At 38.3% G+C, this 16596-nt stretch overlaps 2 protein-coding genes across 3 annotated transcripts; both read right to left on the bottom strand.

The window, feature by feature from the left end:
* Nucleotides 1–1117: 1117 nt before the first annotated feature.
* LOC130459162 (uncharacterized) lies at nucleotides 1118–6599 on the bottom strand. 2 transcript variants are annotated; one of them, XM_056826344.1, is made up of 9 exons: nucleotides 6328–6599; nucleotides 6016–6228; nucleotides 5583–5929; nucleotides 5293–5496; nucleotides 5093–5200; nucleotides 4934–5015; nucleotides 4749–4850; nucleotides 4499–4643; nucleotides 1118–1324 (listed from the first exon to the last, which is right to left on the bottom strand). In XM_056826344.1, the coding sequence occupies exons 1-8, from the start codon at nucleotides 6532–6534 to the stop codon at nucleotides 4545–4547; spliced, it is 1362 nt and encodes a 453-aa protein (XP_056682322.1). In that variant the 5' UTR covers nucleotides 6535–6599; the 3' UTR covers nucleotides 1118–1324; nucleotides 4499–4544. The 2 variants fall into 2 exon arrangements, with proteins under 2 accessions (XP_056682322.1, XP_056682323.1); XM_056826345.1 differs by lacking the exon at nucleotides 5093–5200.
* A 61-nt stretch (nucleotides 6600–6660) lies between these two features.
* Nucleotides 6661–15615, bottom strand: LOC130471575 (uncharacterized). Its single transcript, XM_056841777.1, has 7 exons — nucleotides 15107–15615; nucleotides 14692–14824; nucleotides 10099–10182; nucleotides 7984–8290; nucleotides 7659–7889; nucleotides 7253–7552; nucleotides 6661–7128 (listed from the first exon to the last, which is right to left on the bottom strand). Exons 4-7 carry the CDS (start codon nucleotides 8275–8277, stop codon nucleotides 6661–6663), a joined length of 1293 nt encoding a protein of 430 aa, XP_056697755.1. The 5' UTR covers nucleotides 8278–8290; nucleotides 10099–10182; nucleotides 14692–14824; nucleotides 15107–15615.
* Nucleotides 15616–16596: the final 981 nt, after the last annotated feature.

Raw genomic sequence — 16596 nt, 5'->3', positions numbered from 1 at the left:
GATAGATGTTGTGCGGGTTTTCAACCCACGTGCCAAACTGGTGGCAAAAGGGTTGATGAATTGGCTAATTCAATGAGCAATCTCAAACTCGTTACCCCACACAAGTCGTGCCTAGAAATCGAACTTCTAGAAGCATAAAAGCGCATTTACTCTGTCAAGATGGACAAAAACACACCGATTCGGTCTCATGTGAATATGATGTCTGGATTATTTTTCACAATCGAGAGACTTGGTGGTTCCGTCAAAGAGTCGATAGCTATTGCACTAGTGCTGAATTCTCTTCATAAGGATTATGAGGGTTTTAAGATGCACTATCTCTTTAATCAGAAAGAGAGCACATTCTGTGAACTTGTGGAATTACTCGTGAAATTCGAGAAAATCCTTAAGTTCAATCAAGACCCTTTGAATGTGAAGTGCACTAAGTTCAAGAAAGTAGGCAAGGGGAAGAAAAGCAAGGCTTCATCTACGTCCACTCCCGGAGGGCATCTGGCGCCTTCCAAGAGCAAGATGAAAAAGAATGCTTCTCCTTTCACATCGCAATGCTTCAATTGTAATGAAATTGGTCATTACAAGCGAGATTGCCGCACTAGTGGAAAAAATACCTGTTGAGGGGGGCATTTTGGGTTTATTGAGGCGAACAAGGCCCGCTGCGACAGACGTAGCTTCAACAGCTCAGTGATCTGTTGAGGCGGGCTTTGTTCGCCTCAACAGGTGATCTGTTGTGGGGGGCTTTCAAAAGCCCGCCTCAACAACCTCTACAGAAACGCGAAAAATAAGGACCTGTTGAGGGGGGCATTTAAGAAGCCCGCCTCAACAGCCTCCTCTGTTGAGGCTCACTTCTTAAATGCCCCCCTCAACAGGTCCTTATTTTTGCGCCAAAAATTCATATGTTGTTGAGGCGTACATTAAAAGCCCCCTTCAACAACATTAATTTTTTTTTTTCCAAATTCTTTTAAAATATAAAATAGGCGGCAATAACCACAACTAGATATATACTCCATTGAGTATTGAAACCTGTACCCAATCAACACCAAAATAGCAAAGGTATGAATCTGCTTATCTTTGATAAATAAATCATTACATTAACTTCATTTATATTAACCCAACAGAACAAAGCGTATATATAGTACGTATGTTTACAATTTTTAAACACCTAGCTAGTCTAACAAATTACAACTAATATTAACAACTAAAGACAAAAGGCTAGAGAGCTAATCTAACAAATGTCTCTAATCCAGCCACTTAGGTCCCTTTAGATCATGCATTACGTACAAACCTTAAGTAAGGTCGTGTTGACTTTCTTCCAATCGACTCGATCCCTAGCCTGCAAGTTGCATGGAAGGAAAATATATATGAGTACCAAAGTTTACACTCACGATATTGTCTTTACATTCCATTGAAGCATAAAATTAAAAGATATAGTTGCAGACTATAGAGATAATTAAGTACGTTGTTGACCTATAACGACCCAATGAGCCTTAAATGTGCATACGTAGATTAGAATGAGTTTTAGAAAGTTAAAGCTATGTATATTAGTCATGTAATAAGAATCAAATGAGTCCTTAGGTTCTTTAGTTCAAAGTTGGGAGCGGAAATGTCATTTTAGCTCTAAACATGACCTATAACGACCTAATGAGCCTTAAATGTGCATAAATACATTCGAATGAGTTTTAGAAAGTTAAAACTATGTATATTAGTCATGTAATAAGAATCAAATGAGTCCTTAGGTTCTTTAGTTCAAAGTTGGGAGCGGAAATGTCATTTTAGCTCTAAACATGACCTATAACGACCTAATGAGCCTTAAATGTGCATAAATAGATTCGAATGAGTTTTAGAAAGTTAAAAATATGTATATTAGTCATGTAATAAGAATCAAATGAGTCCTTAGGTTCTTTAGTTCAAAGTTGGGAGCGGAAATGTCATTTTAGCTCTAAACATGACCTATAACGACCTAATGAGCCTTAAATGTGCATAAATAGATTCGAATGAGTTTTAGAAAGTTAAAACTATGCATATTAGACATGTAATAAGAATCAAATGAGTCCTTAGGTTTTTTAGTTCAAAGTTGGGAGCGGAAATGTCATTTTAGCTCTAAACATGACCTATAACGACCTAATGAGCCTTAAATGTGCATAAATAGATTCGAATGAGTTTTAGAAAGTTAAAACTATGTATATAAGTCATGTAATAAGAATCAAATGAGTCCTTAGGTTCTTTAGTTCAAAGTTGGGAGCGGAAATGTCATTTTAGCTCTAAACATGACCTATAACGACCTAATGAGCCTTAAATGTGCATAAATAGATTCGAATGAGTTTTAGAAAGTTAAAACTATGTATATTAGTCATGTAATAAGAATCAAATGAGTCCTTAGGTTCTTTAGTTCAAAGTTGGGAGCGGAAATGTCATTTTAGCTCTAAACATGACCTATAACGACCTAATGAGCCTTAAATGTGCATAAATAGATTCGAATGAGTTTTAGAAAGTTTTAACTATGCATATTAATCATGTAATAAGAATCAAATGAGTCCTTAGGTTCTTTAGTTCAAAGTTGGGAGCGGAAATGTCATTTTAGCTCTAAACATGACCTATAACGACCTAATGAGCCTTAAATGTGCATAAATAGATTCGAATGAGTTTTAGAAAGTTTTAACTATGCATATTAGACATGTAATAAGAATCAAATGAGTCCTTAGGTTTTTTAGTTCAAAGTTGGGAGCGGAAATGTCATTTTAGCTCTAAACATGACCTATAACGACCTAATGAGCCTTAAATGTGCATAAATAGATTCGAATGAGTTTTAGAAAGTTAAAACTATGTATATTAGTCATGTAATAAGAATCAAATGAGTCCTTAGGTTTTTTAGTTCAAAGTTGGGAGCGGAAATGTCATTTTAGCTCTAAACATGACCTATAACGACCTAATGAGCCTTAAATGTGCATAAATAGATTCGAATGAGTTTTAGAAAGTTAAAACTATGTATATTAGTCATGTAATAAGAATCAAATGAGTCCTTAGGTTCTTTAGTTCAAAGTTGGGAGCGGAAATGTCATTTTAGCTCTAAACATGACCTATAACGACCTAATGAGCCTTAAATGTGCATAAATAGATTCGAATGAGTTTTAGAAAGTTTTAACTATGCATATTAGACATGTAATAAGAATCAAATGAGTCCTTAGGTTTTTTAGTTCAAAGTTGGGAGCGGAAATGTCATTTTAGCTCTAAACATGACCTATAACGACCTAATGAGCCTTAAATGTGCATAAATAGATTCGAATGAGTTTTAGAAAGTTAAAACTATGTATATAAGTCATGTAATAAGAATCAAATGAGTCCTTAGGTTCTTTAGTTCAAAGTTGGGAGCGGAAATGTCATTTTAGCTCTAAACATGACCTATAACGACCTAATGAGCCTTAAATGTGCATAAATAGATTCGAATGAGTTTTAGAAAGTTTTAACTATGCATATTAGACATGTAATAAGAATCAAATGAGTCCTTAGGTTTTTTAGTTCAAAGTTGGGAGCGGAAATGTCATTTTAGCTCTAAACATGACCTATAACGACCTAATGAGCCTTAAATGTGCATAAATAGATTCGAATGAGTTTTAGAAAGTTTTAACTATGCATATTAATCATGTAATAAGAATCAAATGAGTCCTTAGGTTCTTTAGTTCAAAGTTGGGAGCGGAAATGTCATTTTAGCTCTAAACATGACCTATAACGACCTAATGAGCCTTAAATGTGCATAAATAGATTCGAATGAGTTTTAGAAAGTTTTAACTATGAATATTAGACATGTAATAAGAATCAAATGAGTCCTTAGGTTCTTTAGTTCAAAGTTGGGAGCGGAAATGTCATTTTAGCTCTAAACATGACCTATAACGACCTAATGAGCCTTAAATGTGCATAAATAGATTCGAATGAGTTTTAGAAAGTTTTAACTATGCATATTAGACATGTAATAAGAATCAAATGAGTCCTTAGGTTTTTTAGTTCAAAGTTGGGAGCGGAAATGTCATTTTAGCTCTAAACATGACCTATAACGACCTAATGAGCCTTAAATGTGCATAAATAGATTCGAATGAGTTTTAGAAAGTTAAAACTATGTATATTAGTCATGTAATAAGAATCAAATGAGTCCTTAGGTTCTTTAGTTCAAAGTTGGGAGCGGAAATGTCATTTTAGCTCTAAACATGACCTATAACGACCTAATGAGCCTTAAATGTGCATAAATAGATTCGAATGAGTTTTAGAAAGTTAAAACTATGTATATTAGTCATGTAATAAGAATCAAATGAGTCCTTAGGTTCTTTAGTTCAAAGTTGGGAGCGGAAATGAGTCCTTAGGTTCTTTAGTTCAAAGTTTAGTTCAAAGTGAAATTCTAAAGACCACCAGATCAGAATTCACATGCAACAGCAGCAAGACCAGCAGATTAGTATTCAAAGCAATAAATTAGCAAATCCAGCAGACTTGTAATTATGGAAAAATTAAAGAACTTTACCAAATCCATGAAGATATAAACGCTTCCATCTTTGTGTCTAAACAACCTAAGTAAATAAATACTCGGTTGTAAAAAACTTAGCCCATTGCTCACGAACCACATCTATTTCCTCATCGGTATAAGGCGCATTTCTTGGAGTGTAAGCCTGAAATAAGTAACATGATAAGTAATGCTACTTGTAAATTAAGAATTCTACTACGTAAAAGTACTAGTATTAGTAGTTCAACTAACATATGGTAAAAGAACGAACATTGTCTAACCGCTCATCAGTGTTATGGTGTAACGTGACTATTTCATGCATGAACTTCATAACGTAATAGCCACACTCGCGGGCGCCGACTTGTTGAGCACACTGATTTGGAGATAAATCATAAATTATATATCCAAGTAGTTACCCAAAAAAAAAAGTAAAGCTAATTAGTAAGCATGATATACCTTTACATGGAAGCCTTTCAACCCCTGCATAGTCGCTCTATTCGGACAAATCCCATCATTAAACTTGTACACTTGGTATGCCCTGGAAGTTGAGTAAAACTTCATGAATCTGATTCGGCACGAAAAGAAATAACTTAAAAAGAATTGAAAGTAACTTACAAACACAAGATTCCCCATGCACTATTTTCTCGGTTGGAACCTATCGCAGAGTCGAAAATATACGCACAACCTCTACGTAGGTCTAACACGTACAAAATCCAATGATTTCTGCATTATATATAAATGTTATTGCAACCTTATGCATGAAAATAACAATAACATAGCTATTTACCAAATATCGATCAATCTCTAACACTTACTCTTGATGGTATGGGATCAAAAACCACTTGGTAATGTTAGGATCACCCTTCTTCTCCTTTTCAATTTCAGCATTGAAAACTACTTTCAAATACATTGATGCAGCCTGAGGGTTGGCCTTGATTCTAGAGCTTGACATTGCCTCGGGACAAACAAACCCAATCTGAGAGTTGTCAAATGCAAAGGTGTGTTCGTGGAATAAACACCTACAAAGTAAATGTATAATGCAAAAATTTCAAAAACTATTATAGTTGACAAAACCAAAAACAAAAATATCGATGGAAAAGTTTACATCATATAGACTTGGATCACTGAAATGTTGAGGCACGCCCCTCTAAGGAACTCTTCAACGTCAACCTCATTTATATAAGTTTGTCGATCTTCGTCATAATGCCAAACCGAAGCGGGCAATGGGATTGAAGTATTTTTATATACATCACCGGGCGCCGTATTGATGATAAACTTCAAATAATTGCATGATGGGCCAAGACCTTGAATTGTGTCGTCTGCCAAATTTTGCTTCTTACTTTTGGCGGCTGATTCTTCAGTTTTACGATCACAACTACCTACCATCTCTTTGGCCATCTTAGAGTTCTTCGACTTCGATTTCGACTCCAACTTATTTGAGCATGAATTTTCCTGTAACAATAATGTTAAGCTAGCATGAAAAGTTCAGTTTTGATTTCAGTGTTGAAGCACAGGGGAGTGGGAAGCATATGGTTTACCTTGGCCGTTAACTTCAGTGTTGTCTTCTCTTTGGACCCTAAATCAAGTGTTGCCTTCTCTTTGACAATTAATTCTGTTGTCTTATCTTTGACAACTAATTCTGTTGTCTTCTCTTTGACAATTAATTCGTTTTTCTTCTCTTTGGAGCTACCAACCACCTCTTCAAAAATCTGACTCCTGGACTTCTTTGTTGGGCGTGGAGTAGAGTACTCCTAAACAGAGGTAGAAACCAAAGGAGTTCAAGGCTCTGAATCTAATTCTAAACAGATGCATAACGCAATGAATGACAATTAATAATAAAAAAGTTATACCTCGTCTTCTTCGAAAATCACCAAGTGAATTGGCCATTGCACAAAACTAGCAAGAGCCCTGCCTAAGTTATTGAATCCATCTCCAGTAGGTACCGGAAGAGTGTCATCATCATGTCCGTCGTAAATACAATCAACTTGGACCTTATAATGACTAGGCTTCATCGATCTAAAGTGTTGGTGCAACGAACCATCCAATGGGTACGCCATACCATCTGCCACTATCACTTTGTTACCCAAAACTTTATCCTCAAGGGCAAGACGACATGGAGTTATGGCCTTCACAAATAAATTTACAAAATTTCAGAAATCACTACAAAGTACAATATTAAAAACCTAGCTAGGGGTGTTTTGAGTGTATGCACTATAGAGAATATATTCCTTCAGCTCGCGTGGTTGCTGCGATGAACTCGGACAACAGGTTACGAGTGCACGGTTAACATCAAACTCATCACTTACAAGAGCAGAATCAAGTGCGGGGGTAGAGAGGGTGTGTAGTTGACCGGTTGCTTTCAATGTGGCTAGTTGGTTTTGGAGGGCCTCCGCCACCTTTCTCTCTAATTGATCTTCAAACTCCCTTCTCACCGAAGCTCTGATTGATTCGATAGCCTCCGGTGATGGTTCAATATGGCCACATCTACTACTTCGGTCTATTGGACCGAAAGCAACTTTGTAACCGACATTAACTCCACCTGTTGCCTTGACACGCCCACGGTGATCCTTTTTTCCCATAGCCTTGGTGAGGGCATCTTCTCCCTGGGTGAATGAAATATTTCCTTTTCCCTCTTCTTCTATGTACTCCAACTATAAGAATTAGGAAAGTAAAAATTAGATGGTATACATGATGGAAAGGAGAAGCAATCTTAGCAATAGAACTAGGAATTAGGAAAGAAAAGGATATAGAACGTAAAATTTCATATGCACTTACAGCCATCTTAGCAATATTTACGGCTTCTTTATCATTCGGGTCAACTTCCCACTTTCCCTCTTTGTTTTTAACTTGATGAGCCAAGATCCACTCTACTGATCTAAACTTCTTAAATCTATCTGGCGCTGTGGTGAGTGATGAGGTCACTGAGGAGGAGCCACTTGAGAGGGTTAAAGCTGCCTCTGGCGGTAGTCGCCCATCATTTATCCACTCTGGTCTCTTTCTAACATAACCCTTTTGGCCTGTGCGATGTGGGTGCTTGTTTTGTAATGCACTTTTACTTGCTTTTTCTCTACGAACCTGTCAAAAAACACATAAAGAACATGTCGAACATTTAAAGATGGCAACAACAAACTAATCATATAATTATATAAAAAAATATCTAGCAAAGTAAATTCATTATTACCAACATCTCCGGCTTGTTTCGTTCTATCACAAATGTTTTCCAATCATCCTCTGTGATTTGATGGTAGATGTCCCAAGGCATGTCATTTGTCTGATGTTTCGGCATTTTTTCTTTCTTAGTTATCCAACGCCGCGTTAACCTGGACTTGAAAGCTCCAAAGCGTTTCGCCACACACATATGAAAATATTTTTCTCTCCTTTTAGCCGGATCATCAATAATGTGGAACAGAAGCTGTTAATTTTATGGATAAGAGATTGTTAGAAACGTATGCTACACAAATAGATAATCTAGGAGAATACAAATCAAGTTTTTATTCAATGTTTACCTTGGTCTCCTCCCAAAACCCCTTCTTTGTGTGTTCATCTAACGTTGAATATTCTTTCACATTAATGTTAATTCTAGCAGCACAAGACCCAACTTGCTTCCCGTATTCTCCTGACCATTCTCCATCAGGGATTCCATATTGATTATACTGAAGATGCATAGGCTTTTTGGCTTGAACTCCTTTTGACGGACCACGGGATTTGGTCTTTTTACTAGTGTTGGTACCTTGTGATTCCCCCGTAGGATGACTAGCTCCATCAATTCCCTGTATTTCATTATCACGATGATCATCCATGGTAGCTACGGTCCTGCAACAAAGAAAAGAGAGCAATACTTAGTAAAGGGAGCAATACTTAGAAAAGAGAGCAAAATGCTACAATTGGCCATTTACAAAGCTATACCTAAAATAATGGCCTTATGGTATTACACCTAACATGCAAAACAATCCCAAATCAAACCTCACCTAAAAAAACAACCCAAAAAAAAATCATAACTCACCAGTTCTACGCACTGATCTGCACAGCTCAGATCAGAACTGTGCAGATCAATGCACAGAACTGATCAGAACTGACCAGTTCTGTGCACTGATCTGCACAGTTCTGATCTGAGCTGTGCAGATCAGTGCACAGAACTGATCAGAACTGACCAGTTTTGTGCACTGATCTGCACAGTTCTGATCTGAGCTGTGCAGATCAATGCACAGAACTGATCAGAACTGACCAGTTCTGTGCACTGATCTGCACAGTTCTGATCTGAGCTGTGCAGATCAGTGCACAGAACTGATCAGAACTGACCAGTTCTGTGCACTGATCTGCACAGTTCTGATCTGAGCTGTGCAGATCAGTGCACAGAACTGATCAGAACTGACCAGTTTTGTGCACTGATCTGCACAGTTCTGATCTGAGCTGTGCAGATCAGTGCACATAACTGCACAGTTCTGTGCACTGATCTGCACAGTTCTGATCGGAGTTGTGCAGATCAGTGCACATAACTGCACAGTTCTGATCAGTGCATATTCCTTGTGCTACTTGAAGTTCTCGTGGATTGATAAAATGCAATATATGTCAAGCTAGGTGGCGGCTCTCTTCTTGCTCGCAATATTGCAACCATCAAATGGTAAGAGTTGCATTTTGTTATACTGTGGGATATGTTACCAATCTTTATTAGTTATTCTCTCTCTGTATTCCCATATTAATCTGTTCCACAAGTTTCTTATCTATTAATTTGAGGAGTTTTTTTTTTCTTTTTTTCTTTTTGTGACACTGCTCTTGAAGAATTGGAGAAGCTTATAAATAGTTATTTAGTTGTGGTTAGCAAAATGAAGTCATGGGCAAGTAGACAACGGGTAGGTTGTGTATACATTATGTCTTGTTTTTTTATATTAAGGGCAAAATGCTACAATTGGCCATTTACAAAGCTATACCTAAAATAATGGTCTTATGGTATTACACCTAACATGCAAAACAATCCCAAATCAAACCTCACCTAAAAAAACAACCCAAAAAAAAAATCATAACTCACCAGTTCTACGCACTGATCTGCACAGCTCAGATCAGAACTGTGCAGATCAATGCACAGAACTGATCAGAACTGACCAGTTCTGTGCACTGATCTGCACAGTTCTGATCTGAGCTGTGCAGATCAATGCACAGAACTGATCAGAACTGACCAGTTTTGTGCACTGATCTGCACAGTTCTGATCTGAGCTGTGCAGATCAGTGCACAGAACTGATCAGAACTGACCAGTTCTGTGCACTGATCTGCACAGTTCTGATCTGAGCTGTGCAGATCAGTGCACAGAACTGATCAGAACTGACCAGTTCTGTGCACTGATCTGCACAGTTCTGATCTGAGCTGTGCAGATCAGTGCACATAACTGCACAGTTCTGATCAGTTTTGTCCACTGATCTGCACAGTTCTGATCTGGGCAGTGCAGATCAGTGCACAGAACAGAACTGATCAGTGCACTGAGAAGCTAAAACAGTACTTCACTGAGTTGATTAGTGCATCATCAACCACCAGAAAGCAAACATCAGAAACTAAGTTACCAATCACAAAGCCATGCAAACAAGAACAGGTAATTGATATTATTAGACAAAATGTACTGAAAACTAACCTAGGAAAATTCAACTGCAATTTCTGCAACCTGTGCTTGGAACCTGGCTCACATAAGAGGATACGACATTCACCAAGTTTACACCTGTGTGAAAAAACCAGATAAAGTTAGTCAAGTTATTAGAAGTATCAGACTCTCAGTAACTTAAATAGGAGGGATAAAGTAGGAGACTATCACTGCAATTCCTCTTCACAATACAAGTGGCAATTGATTGGGGTTGAATTTTTAGAAAAAAAATATGAATTAATATCCACAAGTATCCTTCACTATTCAAATTTAAGTAGTCAAGATAACAAAAATTCCAAGGCGCACAGGCTTTCAGATATGAATAGAAAGAACAAAGTCAAAAACTTCAACAATGCATCAGAAGTGAAGCCCGAACTTACACATGTATGTTTCAATTACGATTCGTAACCCATATTCCTTCCGTATGATCTATACGCATCTGATTAGTATTATTTGCATCCTCCTCTTCTGGCAATGGTTGAACAACCATTGGTAACGGAGGTGTGTCATCATACTCATCATACTCATCTTCATCTACAACATCATCAATACCCAAAATATGTCTTTTTCCTTGGGCAACAACACGCCATCTAGGATCAATATTGTCAACCACATAAAAAACTTGCTTAGCTAGTGATGCTAGAATGAATGGCTCGTCACTGTCACTTAGTCGATCAAAATTCACCAAGGTTAAACCCGGGAAAATTTCATCTCGCTTCACACCATTTTGGTTGTTAGCCCACTGACACCGAAAAACAGGGATCACAAAATAGGTATAATCAAGCTCCCATATTTCTTCGATAACACCATAATATGATTGTGTTGAATCAACCGGCCTTTTATCCTTAGCGCTTGCATAGACCCTAGATGATGCAACAACCTTTACTCCACTATTTTGCACTACACTCTTTTCATCTTGCCTTCTAGTGTAGAATGTGAACCCATTGATATCATATCCTTCAAAAGATCGAACACATAGTCGAGGACCTCGAGATAACCACTTGATCGTATCAGAAACATCATGGTCTTGTTTCTTTCCAACTTCCTTCTTAAACCATTCAATAAATGTGCGATTATGTTCCCGCATCAACGCTCTTTCCTTCAACTTAGGATTACAATGTTGCAATTCAAGCAGATGCTTTTCTAAATAAGGATGAACCTCTGTAAGATGCTGCAACACACAAAGATGTGCCTTATTCTTCCTCTCCGATGGAGGAGATATCACATTTTTACCAATTACTCCCTCCCCTGCGAGCCTACCAACATGTCGAGATTTTGGAAGTCCTATTGGTTCAAGGCTTGACAAAAACTCAGCTAGATATCCAGAAATCTCTTCTTTAAGGACTCCCCGAATGATACTACCCTCTGGATTAGCCGGATTCCTTGCTTTGTCCTTTAAAGTCTTAAAAAATCTCTCAAAAGGATACATCCATCTTAAGAACACCGGACCACATAACTTGACTTCGCGAACTAAATGGACAATCAAATGCACCATTATATCAAAGAAAGAAGGCGGAAAATACATTTCAAATCGACATAGAGTTTCAACAACATCATTGTGCAAAGCATCCAAAGTCTCCGGATCAATCACCTTAGCACATATGGAATTGAAAAACAAACAAAGTTTTGTTATAACATGTCTCACGTGTTTCGGCAATATCCCACGAAGTGCAATTGGCAAAAATACATTAATCAGTGCATGACAATCATGAGACTTCATACCAATCAACCTAAGGTCCGAGAGAGACACTAGGCGCTTAACATTCGACGAATATCCCGAGGGAACCTTAATGCCATGTAAGCACTCACAAAACTTCTTCTTCTCCTTTCTCGACATTGTGTAACACGCTGGAGGCAGAAAGGTCTTTGTACCATCCTTTTTTTTAACAGGCCACAAATCTGGTCGAATATTCTTCTTTTTCATATCTTTCCGCACATTCTCATTGTCCTTGGTCTTTCCTGGTATGTTTAGCAAAGTCCCGATGATAGCATCGCACACATTTTTCTCAATGTGCATTACATCGAGACAATGCCTAACCGACAAATCTTTCCAGTAGGGAAGATCCCATAATGGAGACACTTTCTTCCATAAAACACCCTTTTTAGACTTGGACTTGAAGCACTTACCGTATTTGGTTTCAACATTTTTGATACGTTCATAAACTTGTGATCCTGTCAAAGGTGTACGAGCTACTCCTTCCTCGGTGAACCCATTGAATTCCTTCTTCTTCTTACGATAAGGATGATATCGACTAAGGTGCTTCCTGAAATCTGGGTAGATATTTTTCTTGAAATGATCCAACCGTGTGGGCTTCATGTCCTCTTCACATATAGGGCATGCTTGTTCTCCTTTGGTTTTGTACCCAGACAAGTTTCCATAGGCCGGAAAATCATTTATGGTACAGAAAACCATTGCCCGCAATGTAAAGTTTGAGTTGGTGTGAGCATCGAACATTGGAACACCTTCATTCCACAACAATTTCAAATCATCTATGAGTGGAGCGAGATACACATCTATATCATGTCCTGGCTGCTTAGGCCCTGAGATGAGGAGTGACAACATGATATACTTGCGTTTCATACACACCCATGGAGGAAGATTGTAAATTGCAAGAAGAACCGGCCAAGTGCTATGCTGACTACTCAGAGAGCCGTATGGATTCATCCCATCTGTACATAGAGCAAGTCTCAGATTTCTAACCTCCTTGCCAAATTCAGGATACTTCTTATCAATAGTTCTCCATTGAGGAGAATCAGCCGGATGTCTAAGGAATTCATCTTTCTTCCTCCCTTCCGCATGCCACCTCAGATACTTAGCATTCTTCTTTACGGAGAACAAGCGCTCAAACCTAGGTATGATCGGAAGATACCACAATACCTTGGCGGGCGGTCCCCTCTTAGCTGAATTGGCCCCTTTACGCTTGTAACGCGACATAGAACACGTTGGACACTTATCCAAATTTTCATACTCTTTTCTGTAAAGAATACAATCATTTGGGCAAGCATCTATCTTGACGGCCTCTAAGCCTAAGGGATTCGTCAATTTGTTGGCATAATAGGCAGAGGTGGGAATGTCATTGCCATCGGGAAACCAAAGACCTAGTCGTTTCAATAATTTCGTGAAACTTTCTTCGGTCCAACCACTCTCCGCTTTCAAGTTGGAAAGTGATGCCACACATTCTAACAATTTGAATTTTGTACACCCAGGGTACAAAGGCGTCTCAGCAGCCTTTAATACCTGCTCGAGTATGTGAGGTCGTCCATTCAAGTGATCTTTCACCGCATCCATCATTTCATTTATTTCATTATCTTCTTGCTCATCATCATCCATCTCATTATTCTCAGAAATATCAGAATCACTCTCATCACTCTCATCACTCTCTGCCAGAACATCAAATTCATTCACACTAGAACTTGGACGATCAAGTATTTTCTCACCATGCCAAAACCAGACATGGTAATCTTGCTTAAACCCACGACGAAATAAATGATCCTCAATCTCATCAATATCACCTAACCGCCTTACATTGTTACAATCACGGCAAGGACAATAGATCTTTGCGGCTTTCGTATTCCGTTGGTGTGCTAAAGCACATCTAAGGAACTCCTCAACCCCACTCAAGTATTCCACCGTAGTATGGTCACCGTACATCCAACGACGACTCATTTCTAATAACACAAGGTTTTACACAGAATTAGATAAATCAAGCCACAAATTCTTAATTTTGACACAAGAACTATACATCAGAAAAATGGTAAGACCTCATCTCAATTTTAAAACCAAACAAAACAGGAATATGTCTCAACATTAACATTTATTAGCTTCACATAAGATTTCACAGGAATAAACTAAAATCGATTTAAGTATAAACTAGCTTGGCATAAGATCTTTGTTCTCTAATGATGCAATCTTATCCAAAGATAAAATATCAGTAAAAACCATCCTCCAGTACTCAATCAATAGATCCCAGCGATGCTCATGTTTAGGTTTTAAATTAGTTACGAAACCCGCATTCAGTGTAAATAAACCCATTTGCACATTAGGTTAGCGGAATTGGGAGACTACACTTTGAAACACTAACAGGGTAGCAGAAAAAAGGCAACGTATTCACTTGGATTGGGTTCTGTTCGGGTTAATTCGGTTTACTTCATATTCATTCAGCTAAAATCAGATCAATCTAGCGATATCCTCAAACTCTGACTACCTTCTTTCAAGTACAATACAGGTCCAACAAGAAATCTTGAAGTAAATAATCCAGTGAAGGCCAGGTTTATTACCACCAAGTCATATACAAGTAACCTCGTAGATGTCATTTTAGCATAATATCAAGGCAATCTGGCAGACAGTCAGTCAGCTCTAAGTATCAGAGAATAGTGATATTACAAACTAACCAAAGCAACTAGCAGACTGATCACTAAATAGATACAAATAGGTGCAAGTATTTGGGACGAAAACACTGTTTAAGGTGCGAGATTTTTTGTAATTGAGCTATTTTCTTTCCTTCTTTATAAATTGGAGCCAAAATAAACAAAAGAAAGGTGCTACCTCATAAACAAAAGAAAGTATCAGAGAACCTCATAACCTACCTCTACAACGGGTGCTATAGCATTTGAGCCACTATTTCCTCCCTTCCCAACATCAAGTTGAATTGAGATGTTGGCCTGAGACAAATCCACCCCAAATTCAGTCGCTCCTGGGTAATTAAGTCTCTTTAGTAGTCTGTCCAATGCCAAAAGCCAGACATTAAATCAAATGGCATTTCACCAAAAGCCATGTAATCCAAAACAGAAAACTAACCTAGCACGAGAAATTCAAACAAAAATGAAATTCAAGCAGGAATTCAAACAAAAAACAGATGGAGTTAGGTCGAGCAGGAATTCAAACAACAAACAGGGGCAATTAGGTCGATGAACAAGGGAAATCAAACAAAAATGAAATGAAGTGGAAATTGCACGAGAAAAAAGAGGATTATTACCCAAATAATTGCAAATAAAAACTAACCTAGCTTCACAAATCGATTGTGTGAAACAGATGGAGTCGCGCGAAGGTAGGAAAGACGACGGTGGGGAAACTCTCCTTCAGATGGTGGTGGTGGAGTCGCGCGGTGAGGAAGGTGGTGGTGGTGGTTATGGTGGTGGTGGAGTCGCGCGGTGAGGATAGGTATGCGTTGGAAGAGATGTGAAGTACGACGAGCTGTGAAGAGAAGCTTATCTGTTTGGCGGTGGTTGTAATTGATTTAAGTTTAATGTAGCCTATTGAGGCCGGCAATTAAAAGCCCCCTTCAACAGAAGGACCCTATTGAGGCGGGCAATTAAAAGCCCCCTTCAACAGCTTCTCTCTATTGAGGCGGGCAAGGAAAGCCCCCTTCAACAGCTTCTGTAGAAGCGAACACCAAAAAAGCCCGCCTCAATAGAATAGTAAAATATTTGACCCGCGTTGACTAAGTAGCTATTGAGGCGCGCTTATGTATGCCCCCCTCAACAAGGGGGCTACAACAGGGGTTTTTTCCACTAGTGGCCCCAAACTAAAGGAAGAGAAGAAGGACGAAAACGTTGCTTCTACTTCAGGTATATATGTTATACATTGTAATCTTGCTAATTCTACTTCTTGGGTATTAGATACTGGTTGTGGCTCACACTTATGTTCCAATTCGCAGGGACTAAGGAGAAGTAGAAAGCTTGATAAAGGCGAGATGGATCTACGCGTGGGAAATGGAGCACGGATTGCTGCATTAGCCGTAGGATCTCATTTTATTTCTTTGCCTAGTGGTTTTGTTCTGGAACTAGAAAACTGTTACTACGTTCCTAGTATCACCAGAAACATTATTTCCGTTTCAAGTTTGGATTCTGAAGGTTTTAGTTTTCAATTTAAAGACAATAGTTGTTCTTTTTCTTTGAATGGAATGTTTTATGGTTCAGCACAACAAGAAAACGGTCTTTATGTGCTAGATACGAGCAAACACATTTATAACATAAATACCAAAAAGGCTAAAACTGGTGATTCAGATCTCACATTTCTGTGGCATTGTCGATTAGGCCATATAAACACAAAGCGCATGGAATTACTTCAACGGAAAGGAATTCTAGAATCATTCGACTTAGAGAAGATTGATCAATGCGAATCTTGTTTACTTGGAAAAATGACAAAGCAACCTTTCTCAAAGGTGGGAGAAAGAGCAAGCGAACTACTAGGGCTAATACATACGGACGTATGTGGGCCTATGAGTACGAAAGCTAGAGGTGAGTTCAGCTATTTCATAACGTTTACGGATGACTTCAGTAGATATGGCTATATTTACTTAATGAAGCACAAGTCTGAATCGTTTGAGAAATTCCGATAATTTCAAAATGAAGTAGAGAATCAACATGGCAAGAAAATCAAAGCTCTAAGATCGGATCGAGGAGGTGAATATCTTAGCCACGAGTTTGATGACCATCTAAAAGAATGCGGTATTCTTTCTGAATTGACTGCTCCAGGGACACCTCAATGGA

The sequence above is a fragment of the Spinacia oleracea genome, chromosome 4, assembly GCF_020520425.1.
Source record: "Spinacia oleracea cultivar Varoflay chromosome 4, BTI_SOV_V1, whole genome shotgun sequence".
NCBI lineage: Eukaryota > Viridiplantae > Streptophyta > Magnoliopsida > Caryophyllales > Amaranthaceae > Spinacia > Spinacia oleracea.
Note: the sequence above shows the minus strand (reverse complement) of the source record. Positions and strands in the feature narration are given on the sequence as shown.

Excerpts from the sequence above, each read along its gene's own strand:
- LOC130471575 (XM_056841777.1), bottom strand. The coding sequence starts at position 8,277 with ATGGATGATCATCGTGATAATGAAATACAGGGAATTGATGGAGCTAGT. Across the intron at positions 7,553-7,658 it reads GAAACAAGCCGGAGATGTTG|GTTCGTAGAGAAAAAGCAAG; the intron begins GTAATAATGAAT and ends GTTTTTTGACAG. Across the intron at positions 7,129-7,252 it reads TAAATATTGCTAAGATGGCT|TTGGAGTACATAGAAGAAGA; the intron begins GTAAGTGCATAT and ends TAATTCTTATAG.
- LOC130459162 (XM_056826344.1), bottom strand. The coding sequence starts at position 6,534 with ATGGCGTACCCATTGGATGGTTCGTTGCACCAACACTTTAGATCGATG. Across the intron at positions 6,229-6,327 it reads TGATTTTCGAAGAAGACGAG|GAGTACTCTACTCCACGCCC; the intron begins GTATAACTTTTT and ends ACCTCTGTTTAG. Across the intron at positions 5,016-5,092 it reads GCATGGGGAATCTTGTGTTT|GGCATACCAAGTGTACAAGT; the intron begins GTAAGTTACTTT and ends CTCAACTTCCAG.